General features: G+C 36.7%; 1 protein-coding gene across 4 annotated transcripts in view; it reads left to right on the forward strand.

The window, feature by feature from the left end:
• MAP3K21 (mitogen-activated protein kinase kinase kinase 21) overlaps positions 1 to 17,725 on the forward strand; it is a 42,696-nt gene that overhangs the window by 21,572 nt on the left and 3,399 nt on the right. The window contains exons 3-10 of one of the 4 annotated variants that reach the window (XM_085055484.1): positions 3,287 to 3,435; positions 4,140 to 4,315; positions 8,511 to 8,751; positions 10,536 to 10,658; positions 13,193 to 13,333; positions 13,869 to 14,019; positions 15,052 to 15,146; positions 16,590 to 17,375. In XM_085055484.1, coding sequence (XP_084911610.1) covers positions 3,287 to 3,435; positions 4,140 to 4,315; positions 8,511 to 8,751; positions 10,536 to 10,658; positions 13,193 to 13,333; positions 13,869 to 14,019; positions 15,052 to 15,146; positions 16,590 to 17,375 — 1,862 coding nt within the window. The remainder of the gene's footprint in view (positions 1 to 3,286; positions 3,436 to 4,139; positions 4,316 to 8,510; positions 8,752 to 10,535; positions 10,659 to 13,192; positions 13,334 to 13,868; positions 14,020 to 15,051; positions 15,147 to 16,589; positions 17,376 to 17,725) is intronic. The other 3 variants (XM_085055485.1, XM_085055486.1, XM_085055487.1) reach the window with 3 other exon arrangements.

Consider the following 17,725-nt stretch of genomic DNA (forward strand, 5'->3'; position numbering starts at 1 on the left):
TCTTTAAGACAAGAACGCAGTATGTTTCAGCAAAATTCGAAACTTCATTTACACATACGGAGTGCTGAGGCTTTGAATGAAATCTGCAGACCTCTTATTAGGAAGGAAAAGAGCAGTTGAGGCTGCTCAAGTTGAGGCAGCTCACACTTCCAGCTAGTATTCCAGAATCTGCCAGCACTCGGAAATGTTGTGGGAGTATTTTCATGCAGAGCCTTCCGGGCTGTATGTTCTCAAGTGTCATCCTAGATAGCAGAACTAGTGCTTTCCAGGCCCTGCACGTGTATCCTTTTGCTTTCCAAACCAGAGCTTTAACTACTGTATTTATTTTACTTTGGCACATGCTTCCCAAAAATTCCCAAACAAGAATTTTACTCTTCCGGCCCTACCCTTCCGTTGATCTACACACATTTCTGAGTGGTGTGTCAGTCTTGGTCTTTTGTGGAGCCTGAAAGTGCAAATATGCCCACAGATTTCCAAGTGCTGATGGTGTGCTTCAGCAGTCGTCTTTACAGTAGCGTGTGTCTTCGCTGTACAAGCCCTTGGCAAAGCCAGGAAGCATTTACTGTACAGCAGAATTAGCAGTTGCTTTTGCCTGGCACATTTTTATACATTTGAAGTGATTCATGTAGCAATGCATAGTAACCTCTGCTCTAGAAGATGGATTGTAGAGTAAAATAAGCCTTAAGAACTTTACCTTCAGATTTTCAGCTTCTACAATATTTAAAACCAGCAAGTGTTCACTGGAATGAGATACAGTAAGGCTTAAATCACATTTGATGGCAGGAAAATAATTTTAGTAATGAAAGTACTTAATGTGTTTCTGGAAGTGTATTAGTTTTCATTGTTTAAAAATGTACATTTCAAGGACATGCCTGTGGTTTTGGCCTTTTGCTGAAGATGGAAAGGGACATGGCTTTTGCTCTTCAAAAAAGCTATTTCTCATAAGCTCAGGCTGTATGCGTAAGGCAGTTGTATGTGACCTGGTGAACTTTAATATACAAAATAGCTACTTGTGTAGTTGAGAGAGTAAATAAGTAGTTGTTTTCCTAGAAAATGGCAGATTAGTACCTCCCAAGATCTCCAGCATGTCAAGACCATAATGTCTTTAGGCTTCCTTTTTGTAGTTTTTCTCCCACAGTGCCAACTCCTGATACTTGATATTAAGACTGCTTTTATTAGAAGGCTGTTACTGTGTTGGTCTATTTAAAATTTAACAATCACCTTCTTGGCACTGTTGAAAATTCCAAGATTAACGGCATGAATTGTAAACACCTAAAGCTAATAGAGTGACACAACTTTTTATAAAAGGTGAACTTCTTTTTAGTTAAATCCAATGTTCTGCTTAACTTCAGAGTTCATGTTAAAATACGTATAAAATCGTCTGAACAAGGGAATTACTTGAATTCAGAACAGTACTTGCTGAGAGGTGTTTTTTATGCTTTCTCCAAGGATACAGGTGAGCTGTAGTTCAGGAGAATTCCTCATCAGGCATAAAATGTGTATGTACAACAAGAAGTGTTTTATTCATTGTGGTCAGAATACCACTGCTTTAAAACAAATTGGAATTCATTATTTTAATTTTCTTTGAGTATACAAGCAAGTGCAGAGATTAGACCAGAAAAATTGGGAGGAAATTATTAAGAAGCCCCAGACTTTTTTGATTCCTTTTTCTTTTGGCAGCAGGTACAGACTGTTTTCTTCAGCTTTTGATGAAGTGTTAGCACTGTAAATTCATTAGTTTTATAAGATTTTTTGTGATGTAAAAATTCTCAGACAAAAAGAGCATATATAACAAAGCACTGCTGATATTTGTGTTGATATTGTGTAGTTTGCTGTTTTATTATTTATTAAAGTGATGTTGTAAGGTCTTGTATAATGCTGACTGACGTTTTCTCATTAAGCAGACAGTTACAGAAAAACTTAGCTGGTGTATGTGTTCTTCTCCCTGTCACATCTACTCCACTTAAGGTGTCATTTCTAGTGTTAAGGGGTGCAATAGCCCTCACTTCCCCAGTGCAGAAAGCTTTTTTCCTCATATTGGAGAATTCAGTCTAGTCCTGCAAAACTTGCAGGTGGTTTCTTTGCACACTTCTTTGGAGAGAAGGGGCAAGAGCAATAGTTTGTAAGTTTGTATTCTGTTTTTTCTTTTGCCTGCTCACTTTACTATTCACAAGCAGTAATAGGTTGTCCTTTGTATCCTTGTTCTACAGTTAGTGGTTCCCTGGCAGAAAGAGAAGTGGAGGGGGTGTGGGGATGAGGGGAGGAACAAAAAACCAAATGCAGTCATAAAGTCCACTTCAGGATTACATTCTGAAAGGAGTAAGTTCCCACTTCCACACAAATGACTGTGAAAGCTGTCCATTTCAGTGGGGGTAGAATGGGAGCTCCAGAGCAAGAGCAGCCAGAGTGCTGTCTCAGCCCTTTGCAGGGGCTTAGGTCATTGGAGCAAGCCAAGTGTTGGGCATACAGACTGAAAGAAGGTAAAAGCAACACCCAGCTCTTCTTTTGAGTGGAGAGCATTATAGAAATTCTTCTGGTTATTGTTACTGCAATAGGAATTCCTGTGATTCTTGATTTCTGTACCTGACATGGAAAAGATCTCTTCATGCTATCACCTTTCACTGGAAACAATGTTGTTTTGTTTGGATTTTGTGGGGGGGAGGTTCTAGTATGGAGAAATTATTGTGTATGCATTAAATATTTTCTCAATCTTGTTGCATCCTGAGTGGAAAGACAAGTTAACTGGCCTTTATATATACATGAGGGGATTAGAAATGCAAACTTCCAGATCAAGCTGAGAATTTTCTGTATTTTTTACTGTTATTGAAAACCGCCCCCCCCCCAAAAAAACCCCCCATCTATGTCCATCTAAGTAAATTGTTGTGAAATATTTGGAAAGGAGAATGGCCTGAATGTTCTGCTGAGGATTTCTTTTTATTGTTTGTTTTTTTGTGGGGAGAAGGTTGCTTGTTTTCCTGTCATTCAGACTTCCTATTGTAAGTCATATTTGTGTGAAACTAGCATTTCTGTAGAAGTGGCTTCAGGCTTACATTTTGAATAGGTGTGCAAGCCAGTCTTAAAGTCACATCCAGTTTGCTTAATCACTGTAAATGGAAAGGTGCACGATGACAAAAGTAGAGCTGAATTAAAGGCATTCACCTTTGACTGGGAAATCCTCATGAATTTCAGTATGTGGTTGGACAGATACTTGTTTATTCTTGTTTTTCTTGTGTTCTTGTTGTTTCTTTCTCAGAAAATAACTGTTTAAAAAAATTACCTTTTGTAGTTATGGAGTGTTGCTGTGGGAACTGCTTACAGGAGAAGTTCCTTACCGTGGCATTGATGGCCTCGCTGTGGCCTATGGAGTTGCTGTCAATAAGCTTACTTTGCCCATTCCATCCACCTGCCCTGAACCATTTGCAAAACTAATGAAAGGTATCTATGTTGCTTTTTTCCTACGTATTTAAATAGTTACGGTTTTGGGGGTATGTAATAATCATGAGGTTGCAAAATAAAAACCTTATTTGATAGTGTGCTGTGTACAAAGTATTTCATTTTTCTTTACACAGCAAACCTGGTGTTAGAGTTGGGTGTGTCTGAGGAAGTCATACAGTGTTACTGTGTTGCATTTAAGTTTTTCAGTAGCAACAGTACAGTTTTTGCTCTGATTTCACAAAATTCATTTTACACTGAAATTGCATTAATTTTCATAATTACAGGGTTATACTACAGATTAATATGAGATAAAATTAAAATCCCGCGGGGAAGAATTGCAAATGCCATTTTTCTTCACATTTCTTCCTGAGTGTCAAAAATGGTTTGGAAATATTTTAGAGAAATAGACATTACTTGCTAATGGCTATTTCCTTGCATTTAGTGAATATTTCCATCTTTTATGTATATCCTTTCTGGACAATATTGCTAGTTTTGCTATTTATTTACTACTCACACAAAAGCAATCATCTGAGTACGAGTAGGTAGGTGTCAGCTCTGTAAATTGAGATGGGACTAGGGAAGTCTTGCAGGTAAAGGGAACGCATTTGAACTTGAAATGCAGTAGCAAGTGACTTGAAATTCACCTAGTTCTTCAGAAAGCTCTATATGCTATTAAAAACTGACAGGATTTTGATAAATTCTAGAATGCTGGGAGCAGGACCCTCATATCCGACCATCGTTTGCCTTAATTCTTGAGCAGCTTACTGCCATTGAAGGGGCAGTTATGACTGAAATGCCTCAAGAATCTTTCCATTCCATGCAAGATGACTGGAAGTTGGAAATTCAGCAGATATTTAATGAACTGAGGACCAAGGAAAAAGTAAGTTAATTTTTCCAATTGTATGGCAGTGAAGGAAGGGTATGTGTATATGTATGTTTATATGATACAGCAGTTTTTGACTTTTGAATTGTTGCTTACCAATGTACTCATGCAAATATACAGACAGTTGAAAAAGAAGGTTATCCACACCCATCTCTCCAGAGAAAACGGGTTGTAGTTCTGTAACTGTGGAATTCTAGGCTCTTTTTAAAAATGTGTTATTGGTATTTTTTTCTTGTGTGTTTGTCTGTATCACTTAAGTTGATTTTATCCCTTAGCTAATCTTTATAACTGCAAATTTTCAGCTGCTCTTGAACATTCTCCTCAGCTGTGAGAATGGAAAGCCTTTCATCCTGTTATATGACTGTATCCCAAGGCTTCTTTTCCAAAAATGGAATAGTGTTTTTATCTCTCTTCTTGCTGAACAGACTGATCACACGGATGCCTTTCAATGTTGCAGTGTGGGACATATTCTTGCCAGATATTAATAGGGTGAAACTCATACACATGAATCAGCAAATCCAGTTTCTCTTGTTTATTACCCAGATTTCTGTCACTTGTCTTCTTTCCATACAGTCATATCATGATATGTTTGTACGAAAGGAGTATTCACTGTCAATTCTCTTTGTCTTTTCTTTTGCTAACTTCAATTTGGTTTTGTTCACACTGAGGTTTTTTTTTCCTTTAGACAACTTGATAAAGATAACAGTTGGAATAGGCCAGGTATCCTCTTGAGTCTCTGTTAGAAATGCTAGAATAAACAGATTTCTTCTTTGCAGGTGTTTCTTGCAGTATAATTACTGCCCAATATATATTTGATGCTATTTTTCATGCAGTGGTAGTAGACAAGGATGGCCATAATTGAGATACATTGACTTGTAGAGAAACTTTATAGAAGATGTAGCCACTAACTTTGACAAAAGCAAGAAGTAAACTTGTCTTGCAAGTCACTGTTTGTAGCCTTTGTCCTTCACTTCTTGTAGTCAAATGTCACTATGTGGACTTTTGGCTAGTGTTGGGTGTGACATTACAACGTGTGCTGTAATATCAGCATAGTGGTATTAGAATTTATTGATCACCCATAAGACTGCAGTATCATTACATACTTTCTATCTGTTTCTTCTCTTTCTTCTACCCTCTGCATTTGCCTCTTTTATTTTGGTTCACAGAACTGGGTGAGTATTGTCTGTGTAGTCTGCTCTGCCTGCAGCAAGCATACAGTGTGCTAGAGCTGAACTGTGTGCCTCAGTAGCTGTGAGATCTCTTCCTCTGCAGTTGAGTTATACTCCCTTTACAGAGAGTAGAGGCTTCCTTCTTTTACTTGCCGTGGGGTGACCAGCTAGTGTGTTCACTTGCCTCAACCTGCCATAGAACACAACTCTGTTTTTGGCCCCTCCAGCAACTGCTCAACCAACCATTTTCCTTTTTAGACTCTGGGAGCAATTGTAACAGGCCTTCCTGTTCAGGTTTTTTGGGGTTTTTTTTCCCCTTTTTTCTGGAGGTATTAGTCTAGTATATTTCCTATCCAAGAAAAATCTGACTAAACCAAGTTTAGGATAATGTAAGCCAGTGAAAAGGTTTATGAGAAGAGTCATGTTTTTGGTGCAAAAGTGAGTTAAGTTCAGTTAGAGAGGGGAAAAGTTAAAATGAAATTTACTTTTTACATGCCAAAGTAAATGCATCTCCAGAGGCATCTACCCTAATGAGGTATACTTCTTTAAGAATGAAAACATGTAATTCTGGCTTACACAAAGCTTTCATATATGTGAGGTTTTTTGATTTGGCACATTATCAATTTTGCTGTCAGCTATTAGAGAGAAAGTAATGTCTATAAAGTATTTCTATAATAATAATAAAGGAAAATCCTCTGTATGGAGTCTCATTCCTCCTGTAAAAGAGGAACTTCTGTAGCTGGAGGAATTTCCTCAAGGACTTGCTGCAAATGAGTGATGGTGACGCCTACTCGAAGAGAAGATCACAATCTTATTTTGACAAATGCTCTTGAGCAACTTAAATACAGAATTCTTTCCAAGCTTCCTTACAATGGGTGTTTTAATTGTAGAGTGGTGTGGAAACATTGCATAACTAATTGCAGTAAGTCTGTTTTTAATTAGTTTATTTGGAAAAGAGTAAATACTTAATCTCTCATTGAGGAAACACTATTACTTACACGAGACTGTCTACCATTTCAGTGCAGCCCCTCAATTCCTGCCTGATTGCTGAGCTCAATGGGGCCTGGATTTGAGGACTGCAAAAGATGGAAAATCAACAGTGTCTCCTAATATACCTTTATTACTACAGTAACGCAGTAATAAAGACCTTTTCTATTTAAACTCTAAAGTACCTTTTTGCTAAATCTGAGTTCATGTAGCTTCTGCTTTCAGCCCTTGTTATAAGTTGTCCTGTTTTGAGTGGACAGGAGGATTAGGAAAGTGAGGATTTGCATGAGTCTCTAAATTAAGTTGTTACGTATCTTAAAAAAAGCTAAAGCAAACAGAAGAGCACAACTCAAAGCCTTACTTGCTGGCATGAAGGCAGGTTTCTTTGAATTTCCAAGGGGCAGAATTGCCTTGAGCAGAACACTCTATGTTAAGTGGGTCAATTAAAAAAAAATTGTTTCCAATATTACGTTGAAACAAGTTCACTCAAAATTAGTATACCATATGAAACTTGTAAGTCATGCCAATTAAATTTTAAACCCATGATAAGCAGTGTATGTATGCATGCTATAGCTGTTTAAAATAAAAATTATCTCTCTGAAGAGCAGACACTTCTCACTGAACCAGTGTGCATCATTGCCAGCCTGTCTTTTGACATCCATAGTCTTTTTGGCAAGAACATTTGAACATCCTCTCATCTGAAAACACTGAAGTAGTATAGTTCACGAAGTAATTTATTCAAGGCAAAGTAAGAGTTAAAAATGGGAAAGGGTTGTTTTTTTGCTTTCACTGTATGAAATAGGCACTTCTCCTGGCATACAACATTGCTGGATATCAATGGGCAGAAGTAGGCAGTGTGCACTGAAATGAAAACAAAACAAGGCAACATCACAATTATAAAATTGTACAGTGATAAAATTAATTCATTTTAAATAAAAATAAAATTCTTATGTACCCTGAATTTCTAGCATAGCTTTTTTTCAAATGATGGTTTTCTATTTTGGGTTGAATTTCAGTTTCAGTCCATGTAGAATTTACACAATCATATGAAAAAAATATGTCATGAGAAACATATACAGTATGAATCACAGCTAGTTCTCCTTTTCCTGTACTTTCAGTACAGTCTTATTAGCAATATAGATTATAAGTGTTCTGTGTAAGTCTGTTTCCTGTGTAATATGCCCCATACTATGAAGCAATGGAGGTCTAAAATTAGGGAGGTCCTTATTTTTTAACAGATTTTGGAAACTGAAGATTAAGATAATTTTAAGAGGCTAGGTTTACAGCTGTTTAGCCTTTGGTATTCATTTACCCTGAAAAATTAACTAGCTTCCTTACTAAAGCTTTTCCTTTAACAAAATTAAAAAAGAATAAAAAAAGAGCAGCTCTTCTGAGAGTGGTGGTTGGGGAGTCTATGTGCTGTAATTCAGTAGCTGATGTTACAGATACCTGTTAGATTTTAATTAAGAAACAGCTGTCTTCTGTTTTATGACTTAGTTTATCCTATTGCACTAATCCGCATTCAGTGTAATACTGATTGCTTTTCTAGATAGAAAAGTGCTACTTAATGCATGGCTGAAAAACAGGAAAGGTTAGAGAATTTAAGATAAAGGCAATAATTTGTGTATTCGTCAGGCCATGGGCTTTGTGTTAAAGCGTAGGAGCTATCCAAGAGCAGCCCTCATGCTGTGCAAGAGTTTCTCATCATGTGAAATACTTGAAGTGCATTTTCTGCTGAGCTGTTAGCTGATAATCTTTGATTGCATGTGTTTGTCCCCATTGCCACTGATTACCTGCTTTAAGTAAAGTGACTCAAGTTAAATGGTTAAAAGGAAATTGTGTAAGGCTTGATTCTGAATACAGAATCTTGGTTTATTTGGAATGGAGGACTGTCAGAAGATTGTATCTGCATGTTGCATGCATATAGTGAATCATAAAAATAAATCAGGAAATACAACCTTCTGTGCACTTCATGTGTCCTTTAATACTGCCTTCCCATTATTACTTAGCTTCACTTTTGTGAATCTTGCCTTCAGGAGCTTCGATCACGAGAAGAGGAGTTGACAAGAGCAGCTCTTCAGCAAAAATCTCAAGAAGAATTACTGAAGCGCCGTGAGCAGCAGTTAGCGGAGCGCGAGATTGATGTACTGGAGCGCGAGCTGAATATCATGATATTCCAGCTAAACCAAGAGAAACCCAATGTAAAGAAGAGGAAGGGGAAGTTTAAAAGAAGCCGGTTAAAACTTAAAGATGGACACAGAATTAGTTTGCCTTCAGGTTTGCAGTTTTTAAAAAATTCACAATATTTGTAATGATTAAATATGCCAGCTTCTTCAGTTCTGGGGTTCATGTTTTCAGTGTTGGCTACTGTTATATTTTGTTGCCAGGTTCTTCTACTGTAATGCACAACAGGGTTTGGTAAGAATTGTATAGCTCCATTGCCACAAGGAGACAACTTTTACATATCATATTCTCATGGAGTAGTCCTCATTTCATCTGGAAGAATGATTCAGTTAGAAGTCCATCCCATTTGGAGGGAAAGGTCACTAGCATAAGAGCCACATGATTTAAGACTGGTTCAAAGTGCAGATTTTGTTATCATTGTTTCTGTATAGACAGAAAAGTACCTTTTTAGTACATGCCAGAACTGTCTTAACATGATCCAGTATCTCTGCTGTTTGCCCTCAACTTGCAAATGCCGAGGAGAAAAACAGTGCTTCAAAAGGGCTGGGGGGTGCAGTGCATTAGGTCCAAAGTGCACACTTATTGTACTCAATCTTCAGTGCCTTGTATCTTGCAAGAAAACACTCTAATAGCAGCAGCAGATGATTTCAGAATACAAGTGTGGTATAATCTGAATGTTAGAGCATTTCATTCTACCCATGAATGTGTTAAAATGCCCCCTTTGCAAAGCAGATGTTTTTGTATACAGGTTTAGTTGTTAGGGGCTGGTTTAGAGGTGCCATTTTAATGTTGCCACAGGATGGCACTGCACAAACTCAAGGTTTCACCAATAGTTGGAAAGCTTTCATTAGTGGCACCAGCATCCTGGTATTGATGGGCTTCCTTCCAGTGGCTTCCAGGTCAGAAGGAAATGCAATAAGGACTTGATGCTATGCTAACGCAGGTCTGACCAAATTGTAGCTGTCTGGTAGCTGGGAAGAGACAAAGCAGGCAGTAATATTTAGAGTACTATTTCAGCATTAATGAAATAAGCTTGTATTTCCTTACTTTAAAAATAAGAGCAAATCAGATACAGCCTCCTAGACAAACATGTTATATATATGCTGGATTGCAAGTTTAAATTGAATATTTGGTTCTTGGTTTCCAGTTCTGCTTATATGTAACATGAAACAGTGATAAAATAAACACTTTCATTCAATGTAGCAGTTAGTTCCTTGTTATCAAGAGCATCCAGATGAACTTGTCCTTGAGACAATTCCATTCTAAAAATAGTGTACAGTATAATTGCACTCATGATGGGGATTAGGGTGTCACATTGTTAAATTTAATTTCACACATTCTTTCCTCCTCAATATTTGTTGTTGTTCTTTTAACTACTTTGCTATAAATATTTGTATTTCTGAAGTTCGCTGTCATGGTTTTCTGACATGAATAGACGTGACATTTCTTTGTTAATGCTTTTTTTCACTGTATATATGAATTACATGTTTAAAAAAAAATAAGGCAAATCCAATTGTCATAAGTATTGATTAACTTGAGATGAAACACATTTTTTTTGCCCCTCCTGTGACAACCAAAAAGATTGAATAACAGCTTGTGGTGTGGTTGTGTCTCACATTGTGTTCACTTGCACTTACTTGCTGTTGTTCATGTTCTTGCAAACTTACCACATGAAGGTATGAAATCCTGCCTGTTTGACTCAATATCTAAATTGTTACATTTAGAGTTAGAGTTTTCAATGTTTTTAATATAAACTTCTCTTACACTCTCAAGTCTAATTCATTATATAACTTCATTTTAAGAAGTAGAGCAGCATGTTCTTCTGAGAAGTTTTTTTATTCAGAACATTAAACCTGATTTGTTTTACTCTCTTACAGATTTCCAGCACAAAATAACAGTGCAGGCATCCCCCAATCTGGATAAGCGGAGGAGTTTAAACAGTAACAGCTCGAGTCCATCAAGTAGCCCCACAATAATTCCTCGTCTTCGAGCTATACAATGTAAGTCTCCACTCATCTGATCAACAGAGAGTGTTCCATATACTTACTGAAATGTTGGTAGTAGTATCAGATTACAGGCAGATTTTTGTCTGATTTGCACATCCCTTGATTGGTTCTAACAGTTACAGCTTTTTTGAAAGGAGCGATGATCTTGCTAAAATGCTAAATAATTTTCAGTGATTCAAAATGATTGTGAATGCTTTAAATTGTATCTTTTCTTAATTACTTTGGGAACCAATTTGTAAACTAACTTGAATAAAACAATGACAAATCAAAGTTTATGACAAGGGGCAAATTATCACATTTAGAACCCAAGTAAGATGGAAAACAAGTTTTTATTACGTATTGGAGTTGATATAGGAAAAGAAAGGTTCAGAGAGTAAGGGAGTCTTGTAAGCTGGAAAGACCAAAGAATGAGCCAGTAACCCAACTTTCTTATGTCAAAAGAGAACCAAGCTTTAAGCAGGTATAAACCCAGAAGGAATCTTGCTTTAGGTTTTGTGAAGACAAGAAAAAGAGACAAAAATAAAATCATGGGTACATTTGTAGGTCTACATTATTACGTACACTGATGACAGAAAGGAAGGTATGTTCATGCTCACACAGTGGAGGTACCAGGAATAAGATCATGTTATTACAGTGAAGCATGCATTTATATTTGGGAATGACATATACACAGACAAAACAATTCCTACAGGATTCACTGTTTTCATTTGTACTGTCTGATCTGTTTTGCAAAGTAGATTGTCTAATTATCCATATTCAGAGAGTAATGCCTTAAGCTTCTCTCCCTATGAAATCAGTGGAACTTGTTCCAGCTGATTGCTTATGGATGGTGGCTTTCCTCTCTTGCGAGCATAATCACCTGTGAGAGAGATTGCTTCAGAATCTGGCTTTGTCAGCTATAAATGAAGAAAGGGGAAGATCAGAATGCATGAAGATTTTTGCCTACATACTGTTCTGTAGCTAGTTTAAAGATTAATTGATTTTTAAACCAGCCTGAAACTTTGTTTAAGATTTGGATAGAAATCAGATTTCTCATCTCCTGTGGAACACCTCTACCTTAGGAAATCCTTTTCATTGTTAGTGTCTAAAGGAGAGAAGTGATGTCTTCTCTGGCACTTCAGTGTGGTTTTGAGCTGCAGTGGCTACAGTTTTACAATGGGCAAATGCCTCTACTACCCCTGTGTTGTGGATAAAGGAGAGAGATGGACAAACTCTGTCTTGCTTTTCTTAATGAAAATTTGAGATGGGGGGAAAATTAAGTGAACTCTTTTTCAGATGTTAACTGACACGGTATCTGACACGGATACTGTGTTGTCAGTAATTTCCTGTCCTCAAACCATGGTGGGTTTTTATGGTTGGTTGCTTTGCTTTGCTTTTCACAGAAAGGTAAAGAAAGGCTTTTCTTCGTAAAATGTCATAATTGGATATAAATAAGAGTGTGTCATTTTATCTTTGATTCTTCTTGCTCTGCAAGGAAATGTTTGGAAATGAAGCAAATGTCAGGTATTGGCATGTTCTAAAAACTTGGGTTTTCTGTGGTTTTTTTATTGCATAGCCTTGTGTAAGCTATAGCAGTGTCACTCCTTGCATGTGTGCTAAGTGCTACTGGGAATTTTTTTTATTATTTGAGCAGGCATTTGTATTCATAGGACTTGAACACGCAGGACAACATAAAGGCTCTCATTTAAAAGAAGTACATGTCTGCTTCTGTGTTTGGATCCTTAGGTTTTACCTAAAAGCTTATCAGATATCTCAGGAGTATCTCGCTGAAACAATTTAGTTTCCACACCCATCTGCACCTGTGCAAAATAAATTCTGTTTCCCACAATAATGTCTTATCTTGATTTAACTTCAAAGTGTCTTTGTCTCAAGACGACTTGCTCAAATACAGGTGATTTGAACAGGCATATGTAACAACTGGTTACTTGACTGCTTCACTTTGTCATGAGCGAGTCTAGCTTTCAAATCTACCCATTAAATTAAAAGAAAAATCTAGCTCATTTCTTATTAAAACAAATTGTTTTGGAGGGAGGAGGAAACCACTAAGGTATATATTCCCTAGGAATGTGGTTGAAAATGAGAGTGTGAGGTAGGTGAGCATAGGGCCATGCTACAGGGTCAGCTGTGTTGGCAAGAAGGTGTATGGTGAGGAAAGAGGAGAATCTGTACAGTGAAGGAACAGCAGAAGCATGGACATGTTAATGCCACCTCCTTTATCATGCTGTTATAACTGGCTACATCATTTTTCTCTTAGGTCTCTCCATCATATCTGTAAGCATGCCATCATGATACCAAGCTAATGCTTCAATTGGTCAGTGGCATGTGAAAATCTGCCTTCCCATGTCTGGTTTTATAAAGAGGATCCTTTAAACCCCACAGTAAACAGTAAAAACTCATCATCAGAAGATGCTTAATGCCTTTATAGATCCCGGCTTTATGACCCAAAAATAAAAATATGAGGGAAACAGTTCTGTTTCTGAAATCAACTTGACTAAGATCTCTGCTACATTCTCTTAATTTTTCCTCAGTGATTCCAAAAACAGATACACACACAGCTAATGGCCGAAGAAACAGTGTATATGTGTACCAGCAAGATGTAGATATCACAAGTGAATGTGAACTTCCCAGTGGGGTTATGAAAAAAGGCAAGAATTCATTATATTTCAAAGGTGCTGGTTCTGTTTAATTTATCAGCTGAGACAGTGACAGACTAAGCATTTAATGGAGGCTGGACACTTTAAAAGTATAATTTGTTTTGGTGTAGTGAGAAAGAAAATGTTAATCACGGTCACAATTGGAATATTCTGTTTCATTTGATACCAGTTGTTCCACAGTATATATTTTCTTCCTTGAATTTAAGTGCTCAGTCTAACTCACTTTTCTGAATTACCTAAGTATAAGGTTCTCAGTTAAAGGGGAAGCATGGAAAATATGATTGCTTTGATGCTTTATCTTTAATCTGGGTCTCTTGTCAGCTCATAAATTGCTTTTCTTTCTTGCTCATCTTTCTGGATCAGTGAAGCTTGTGTGGTGGCTTTTGTAAAAGGAAAAGAAAATTTCAGGTTTTTTTTTGCTCCTATGTGTGTCAATGTGTCAAAATGGTTTTGCAGTGGAGAAAATACACAGTTCTGTCAAAATATTTTGAGATTAGAAACAGTATTTACGTGTGTGTGTTTTGTTTGTGTTTTTAAATCCATCCTCTAGTAACTTCAGATGAAAGCAACAGAACTTGGGGAAGGAGCACAACTTATCACCAAGAAGAGTTTGAAGACGTGAAGAGAAGTTTTAAAAAGAAAGGTTGTACGTGGGGACCAAGTTCAGTTCAAACAAAGGATCGTGCAGATTGTAAGGACAAGTATGTCTACTACATTTTGGTTTTTTGGTAATACTAAAGCATTCTTGGTAGCTGAATCACTGACATAGGTAGTGAGTGAAAAAAAGTTCTGCCATCTCTAGTTAAAGCAAAAACTCCTACCTTTTAATTAATTTAGAAATTACATTAATAATGAGTAGCTCCCCCACTTAGACTTGAGGGTAAAATACCTACTTACCTTAAAGTTTTATTACCCTTTATCTCTGGTTTTTTGAGATTTGGAGCATACTAGGATGCTGAGCTACTAATGCATACCAGACATTCATGGCCTGTCTTTCCTGCCCTTCCTCACATTATTTTGAGGAATTGCAAGCATGGCCCCCACTGGGTACTTTCAGTGTAATTAAGTAAGACTGACTGATTTGGCATATGTGAGGCACAATTCACACCAGCAACATCATTTATGCTGACAAACAGAGGATGAAAGGCTCATGAAAATCAGTTGGAATACCTTTACTTTCAGATTTTTTTTTCTGATGGCTCTAAACTAGAGATTAGTAGCTTTTCTGAAGTAAGAAATAATTTTCTTTATTTCTCTAGTCTATACAATTATTTATAGTGCCTTTTTTTATTTTTCTTGGTAGGGACATCCACTCATTTACCTGTGTTAAAAGTTGCTTCCAGACCATCAGTTGAAACTGGCTTTATATTATTTTTCTTTGGTTTAATGTCACTATGTTTAATAAACTTCCAATATTCACATAATTTCTTTGACACAATGAAACTGTTGTCCAGGTTTTTACAAATTTGTGTTGTTCAATAGGTAATGAGGGCCTATTTTTTATTGCCTTTCTTTTTAGGCATCAAATTTTTATCGCAAAAAGAGTACCTGACATTAAGGCATGTTTACATTTATAATAATACATTTAGTGCTACTGCATCTTTTTATTACCTTTGGAAAGATTTACAAGTTATGTACTACAGGTTTATAGTTTGAACAGAAAGTAATTTTCACCCTAAGTTTATGTGAGCATGGTATCCTCTGTAATCTCAAAATAACTATTGTTATTGCAGAGTAAGACCCCTTTCAGATGGCAGCAACCCTTGGTCAACTCTTTTAATGAAAAATCAGAAGGGTGTTCCCTTAGCTTCACTATTTGTGGACCAAGGTAAGAGCCATTTTTGAAGAAGTGAAAGTAGCCATATAATAGTATTAAGATTACCTCCAATGCTACAAATTATATTGCTTGAATTTTTGAAGGATTATACAGAATATTAGAGGAGTAGTCATGAAAATGCTGCCAACCACTTTCCTCTGCAAAAAAACCCTGTCTTTACATTTGCATCATTAGCAACTAAGAAATATACGTGGTCTGTAAGTGGTAACATATAGAGATTTTTGCCACGTTTATGAGTTGCAGGCTGCTCTGCATATAAGATCTGCAGTCATTACTTTTTTTGTTTTTCTTAAAAAGAATCTACATTACTAATTGTCTTGACATTTAAATAATCACTGATGGCATTGTAAGTGGGCTCTGCATAGCTGTTGAAAAAAATGCATAGTTTTTTAAAAGCCCGTAAGCCCTGCTTTATTCCCAGGTATTAGTTCCCTGTTTTTTTGAATGAGACCTATTATCTAAATTTTCAAGAAAAACATGTAGATTTCAAATCTTAGAAGTTACTTAGACAGCCTGTTGCTATTTACAGGTAAAAATCACAAGGGAAAACATACTTGGTCCCCTTAGGATCAGGAACATAATAGCTGCATGTTGTTTCTTATGTCCTTTACTATAATGTGACTATAAAATATTAATAATGATTTTAAAGTTTGCAAACACTTTTTCTATGCTGTGGATTCTCTTATCTGGGAAAATTAAGTTACCAGTGTCAGGAAAAAAGCTTGTGATATAACTTGGTGTCCACACCAGCAGCTATATTTATTTCAGCTGGTAGAGGAAATAGTAAGCTGCTTGGACATTGCTAAAAAAAGGCATTTTAATCTCCATGTACACTGGTAGGGGTATAAATCAAGGCTTCACAAATAGTAATTTTATAAGTTTTTTAGCTTACTACTAAAACCCTGCATACAAACTTAACATATTTGAATTTCAAGTACTTCTGTGTTTATTCTCTAGCATTCACTAGTTTATAGTAGAATAACACATGAAAGTCAAATAATGCCTCCTTTTTATTTGTGATTAGGTATAAGATGTCAAATTTATTTTTTTCTCCAGACCACCATGACCGAATGAATTAACTGGAAAAATTTCCAGTAACTGACTGGATTTTGGAACTCATCTTAATTGAAAATGTTGTTAAGAATATATTCCAGATCTTATCTGGCAGTTTGTATATAATAAATTACTTCTCTGTAATCCATACACTGATATATTTTCTGTGTTATTTAAAAAGCGTTATCAAAGTGTTGTAAACACCATGAGGTTTAGGCATAGGATATGTTTCTGAGCTTCTGACAGCATCTAAATGGATTGTACAATATCCTTCAAGGTTAATACTTGTGCATTTTAAAGGAAATAATGATGTACATATGCAGACATGCAATAGCTAAACAGTTGAATTGCAATCTTAAAGGATACTGTGATGTTTTACAGGTGCCTGTACTGATAAGAAACTTATCCCTGAAAGTTTGGACAGTAAAAGACCAAAGCCAATTAAGTTGCCCAATCAGGCCTATATTAATCTACCTCTTTGGAAAGATGAACAGGGAGAGAATACAGTAGAACATGAGAGCTTTGAAGAAGGAACCTCTGCTAGTTCTACCAATAGTACTCCTCAAATGACACCTACAAACAGTCTGAGCAGGACGCTGCACAAAAAGAAGACTGATTCAGTGCTGTATGGGTGTGCTGTCCTCCTTGCATCTGTTGCCCTGGGCTTAGATATCAGAGAGCTGAACAAATCACAGGGTCCAGATGAACTGTTGCCTAAAGATGAGAAGAAGAAGCGTGATGGAATATTTCAGCGTGCTTCAAAATTTCGCAGGAGTGCCAGCCCTACACGACTGCAGTCTAAGAAAGAGGAAACAAGTATTCCATCCCTAAATCCAGCTGCAGATACTGTGAATCTTCTCTCTATGCCCTCCATTTCCACAAAATGCCTACTTCAACCTGACAGTGAAGATGCTTTTGTAAGCACTGTCCTTGGTGATTGTGGTCGATCTAGTTCCACTGACAACTTTCCATCTCAAAGTTCTGAAAATAAGAGAGAGCAGAGGATACAGCTGGCTCCTAACACAGTTTCGACGCAATTGAAAAATCAGCCTTTTAACCTTGGTCTGAAACAAGAATCTCAAAATGTGCCAAAAGATTCCTCCGCAAAGTTAAGTCTGTTGGGTCACAGACGAACCTTATCAGATGGGAACCATTTTCAGACCACAGGTGGGTAATTAAGAACTTCCATGAACCTTTAAGTTAAGCTGCTGATAAAAATTTATGCTCAAAACAAAGTCTCTAAATCTCATTTACATTTAACTGGATTAGTTCATGATCAATGAGTTTTTGAAAAGAAGTTCTAAATTTCAATGCTGATATTCTAGGGGGCTTAAATGTAGTATTCTTTGTGGTACTCTATGAATGTGTAATTCCTTGTAATAACTGGATAAATGCATGGGGCTTTATTCAAATATTAATATTCATCCAGTTATTGGGTGGTTAGTGCTTTCTCTCTACATCTCTTTTACAGCAATAAAAAAGAAATTGTGGTTGCCAGTAGCAAAGAGTATAGGTGC

This window comes from Lichenostomus cassidix, chromosome 3, assembly GCF_008360975.1.
Source record: "Lichenostomus cassidix isolate B80296 chromosome 3, HeHo_3.0, whole genome shotgun sequence".
In the NCBI taxonomy this organism is placed as follows: Eukaryota; Metazoa; Chordata; class Aves; order Passeriformes; family Meliphagidae; genus Lichenostomus; species Lichenostomus cassidix.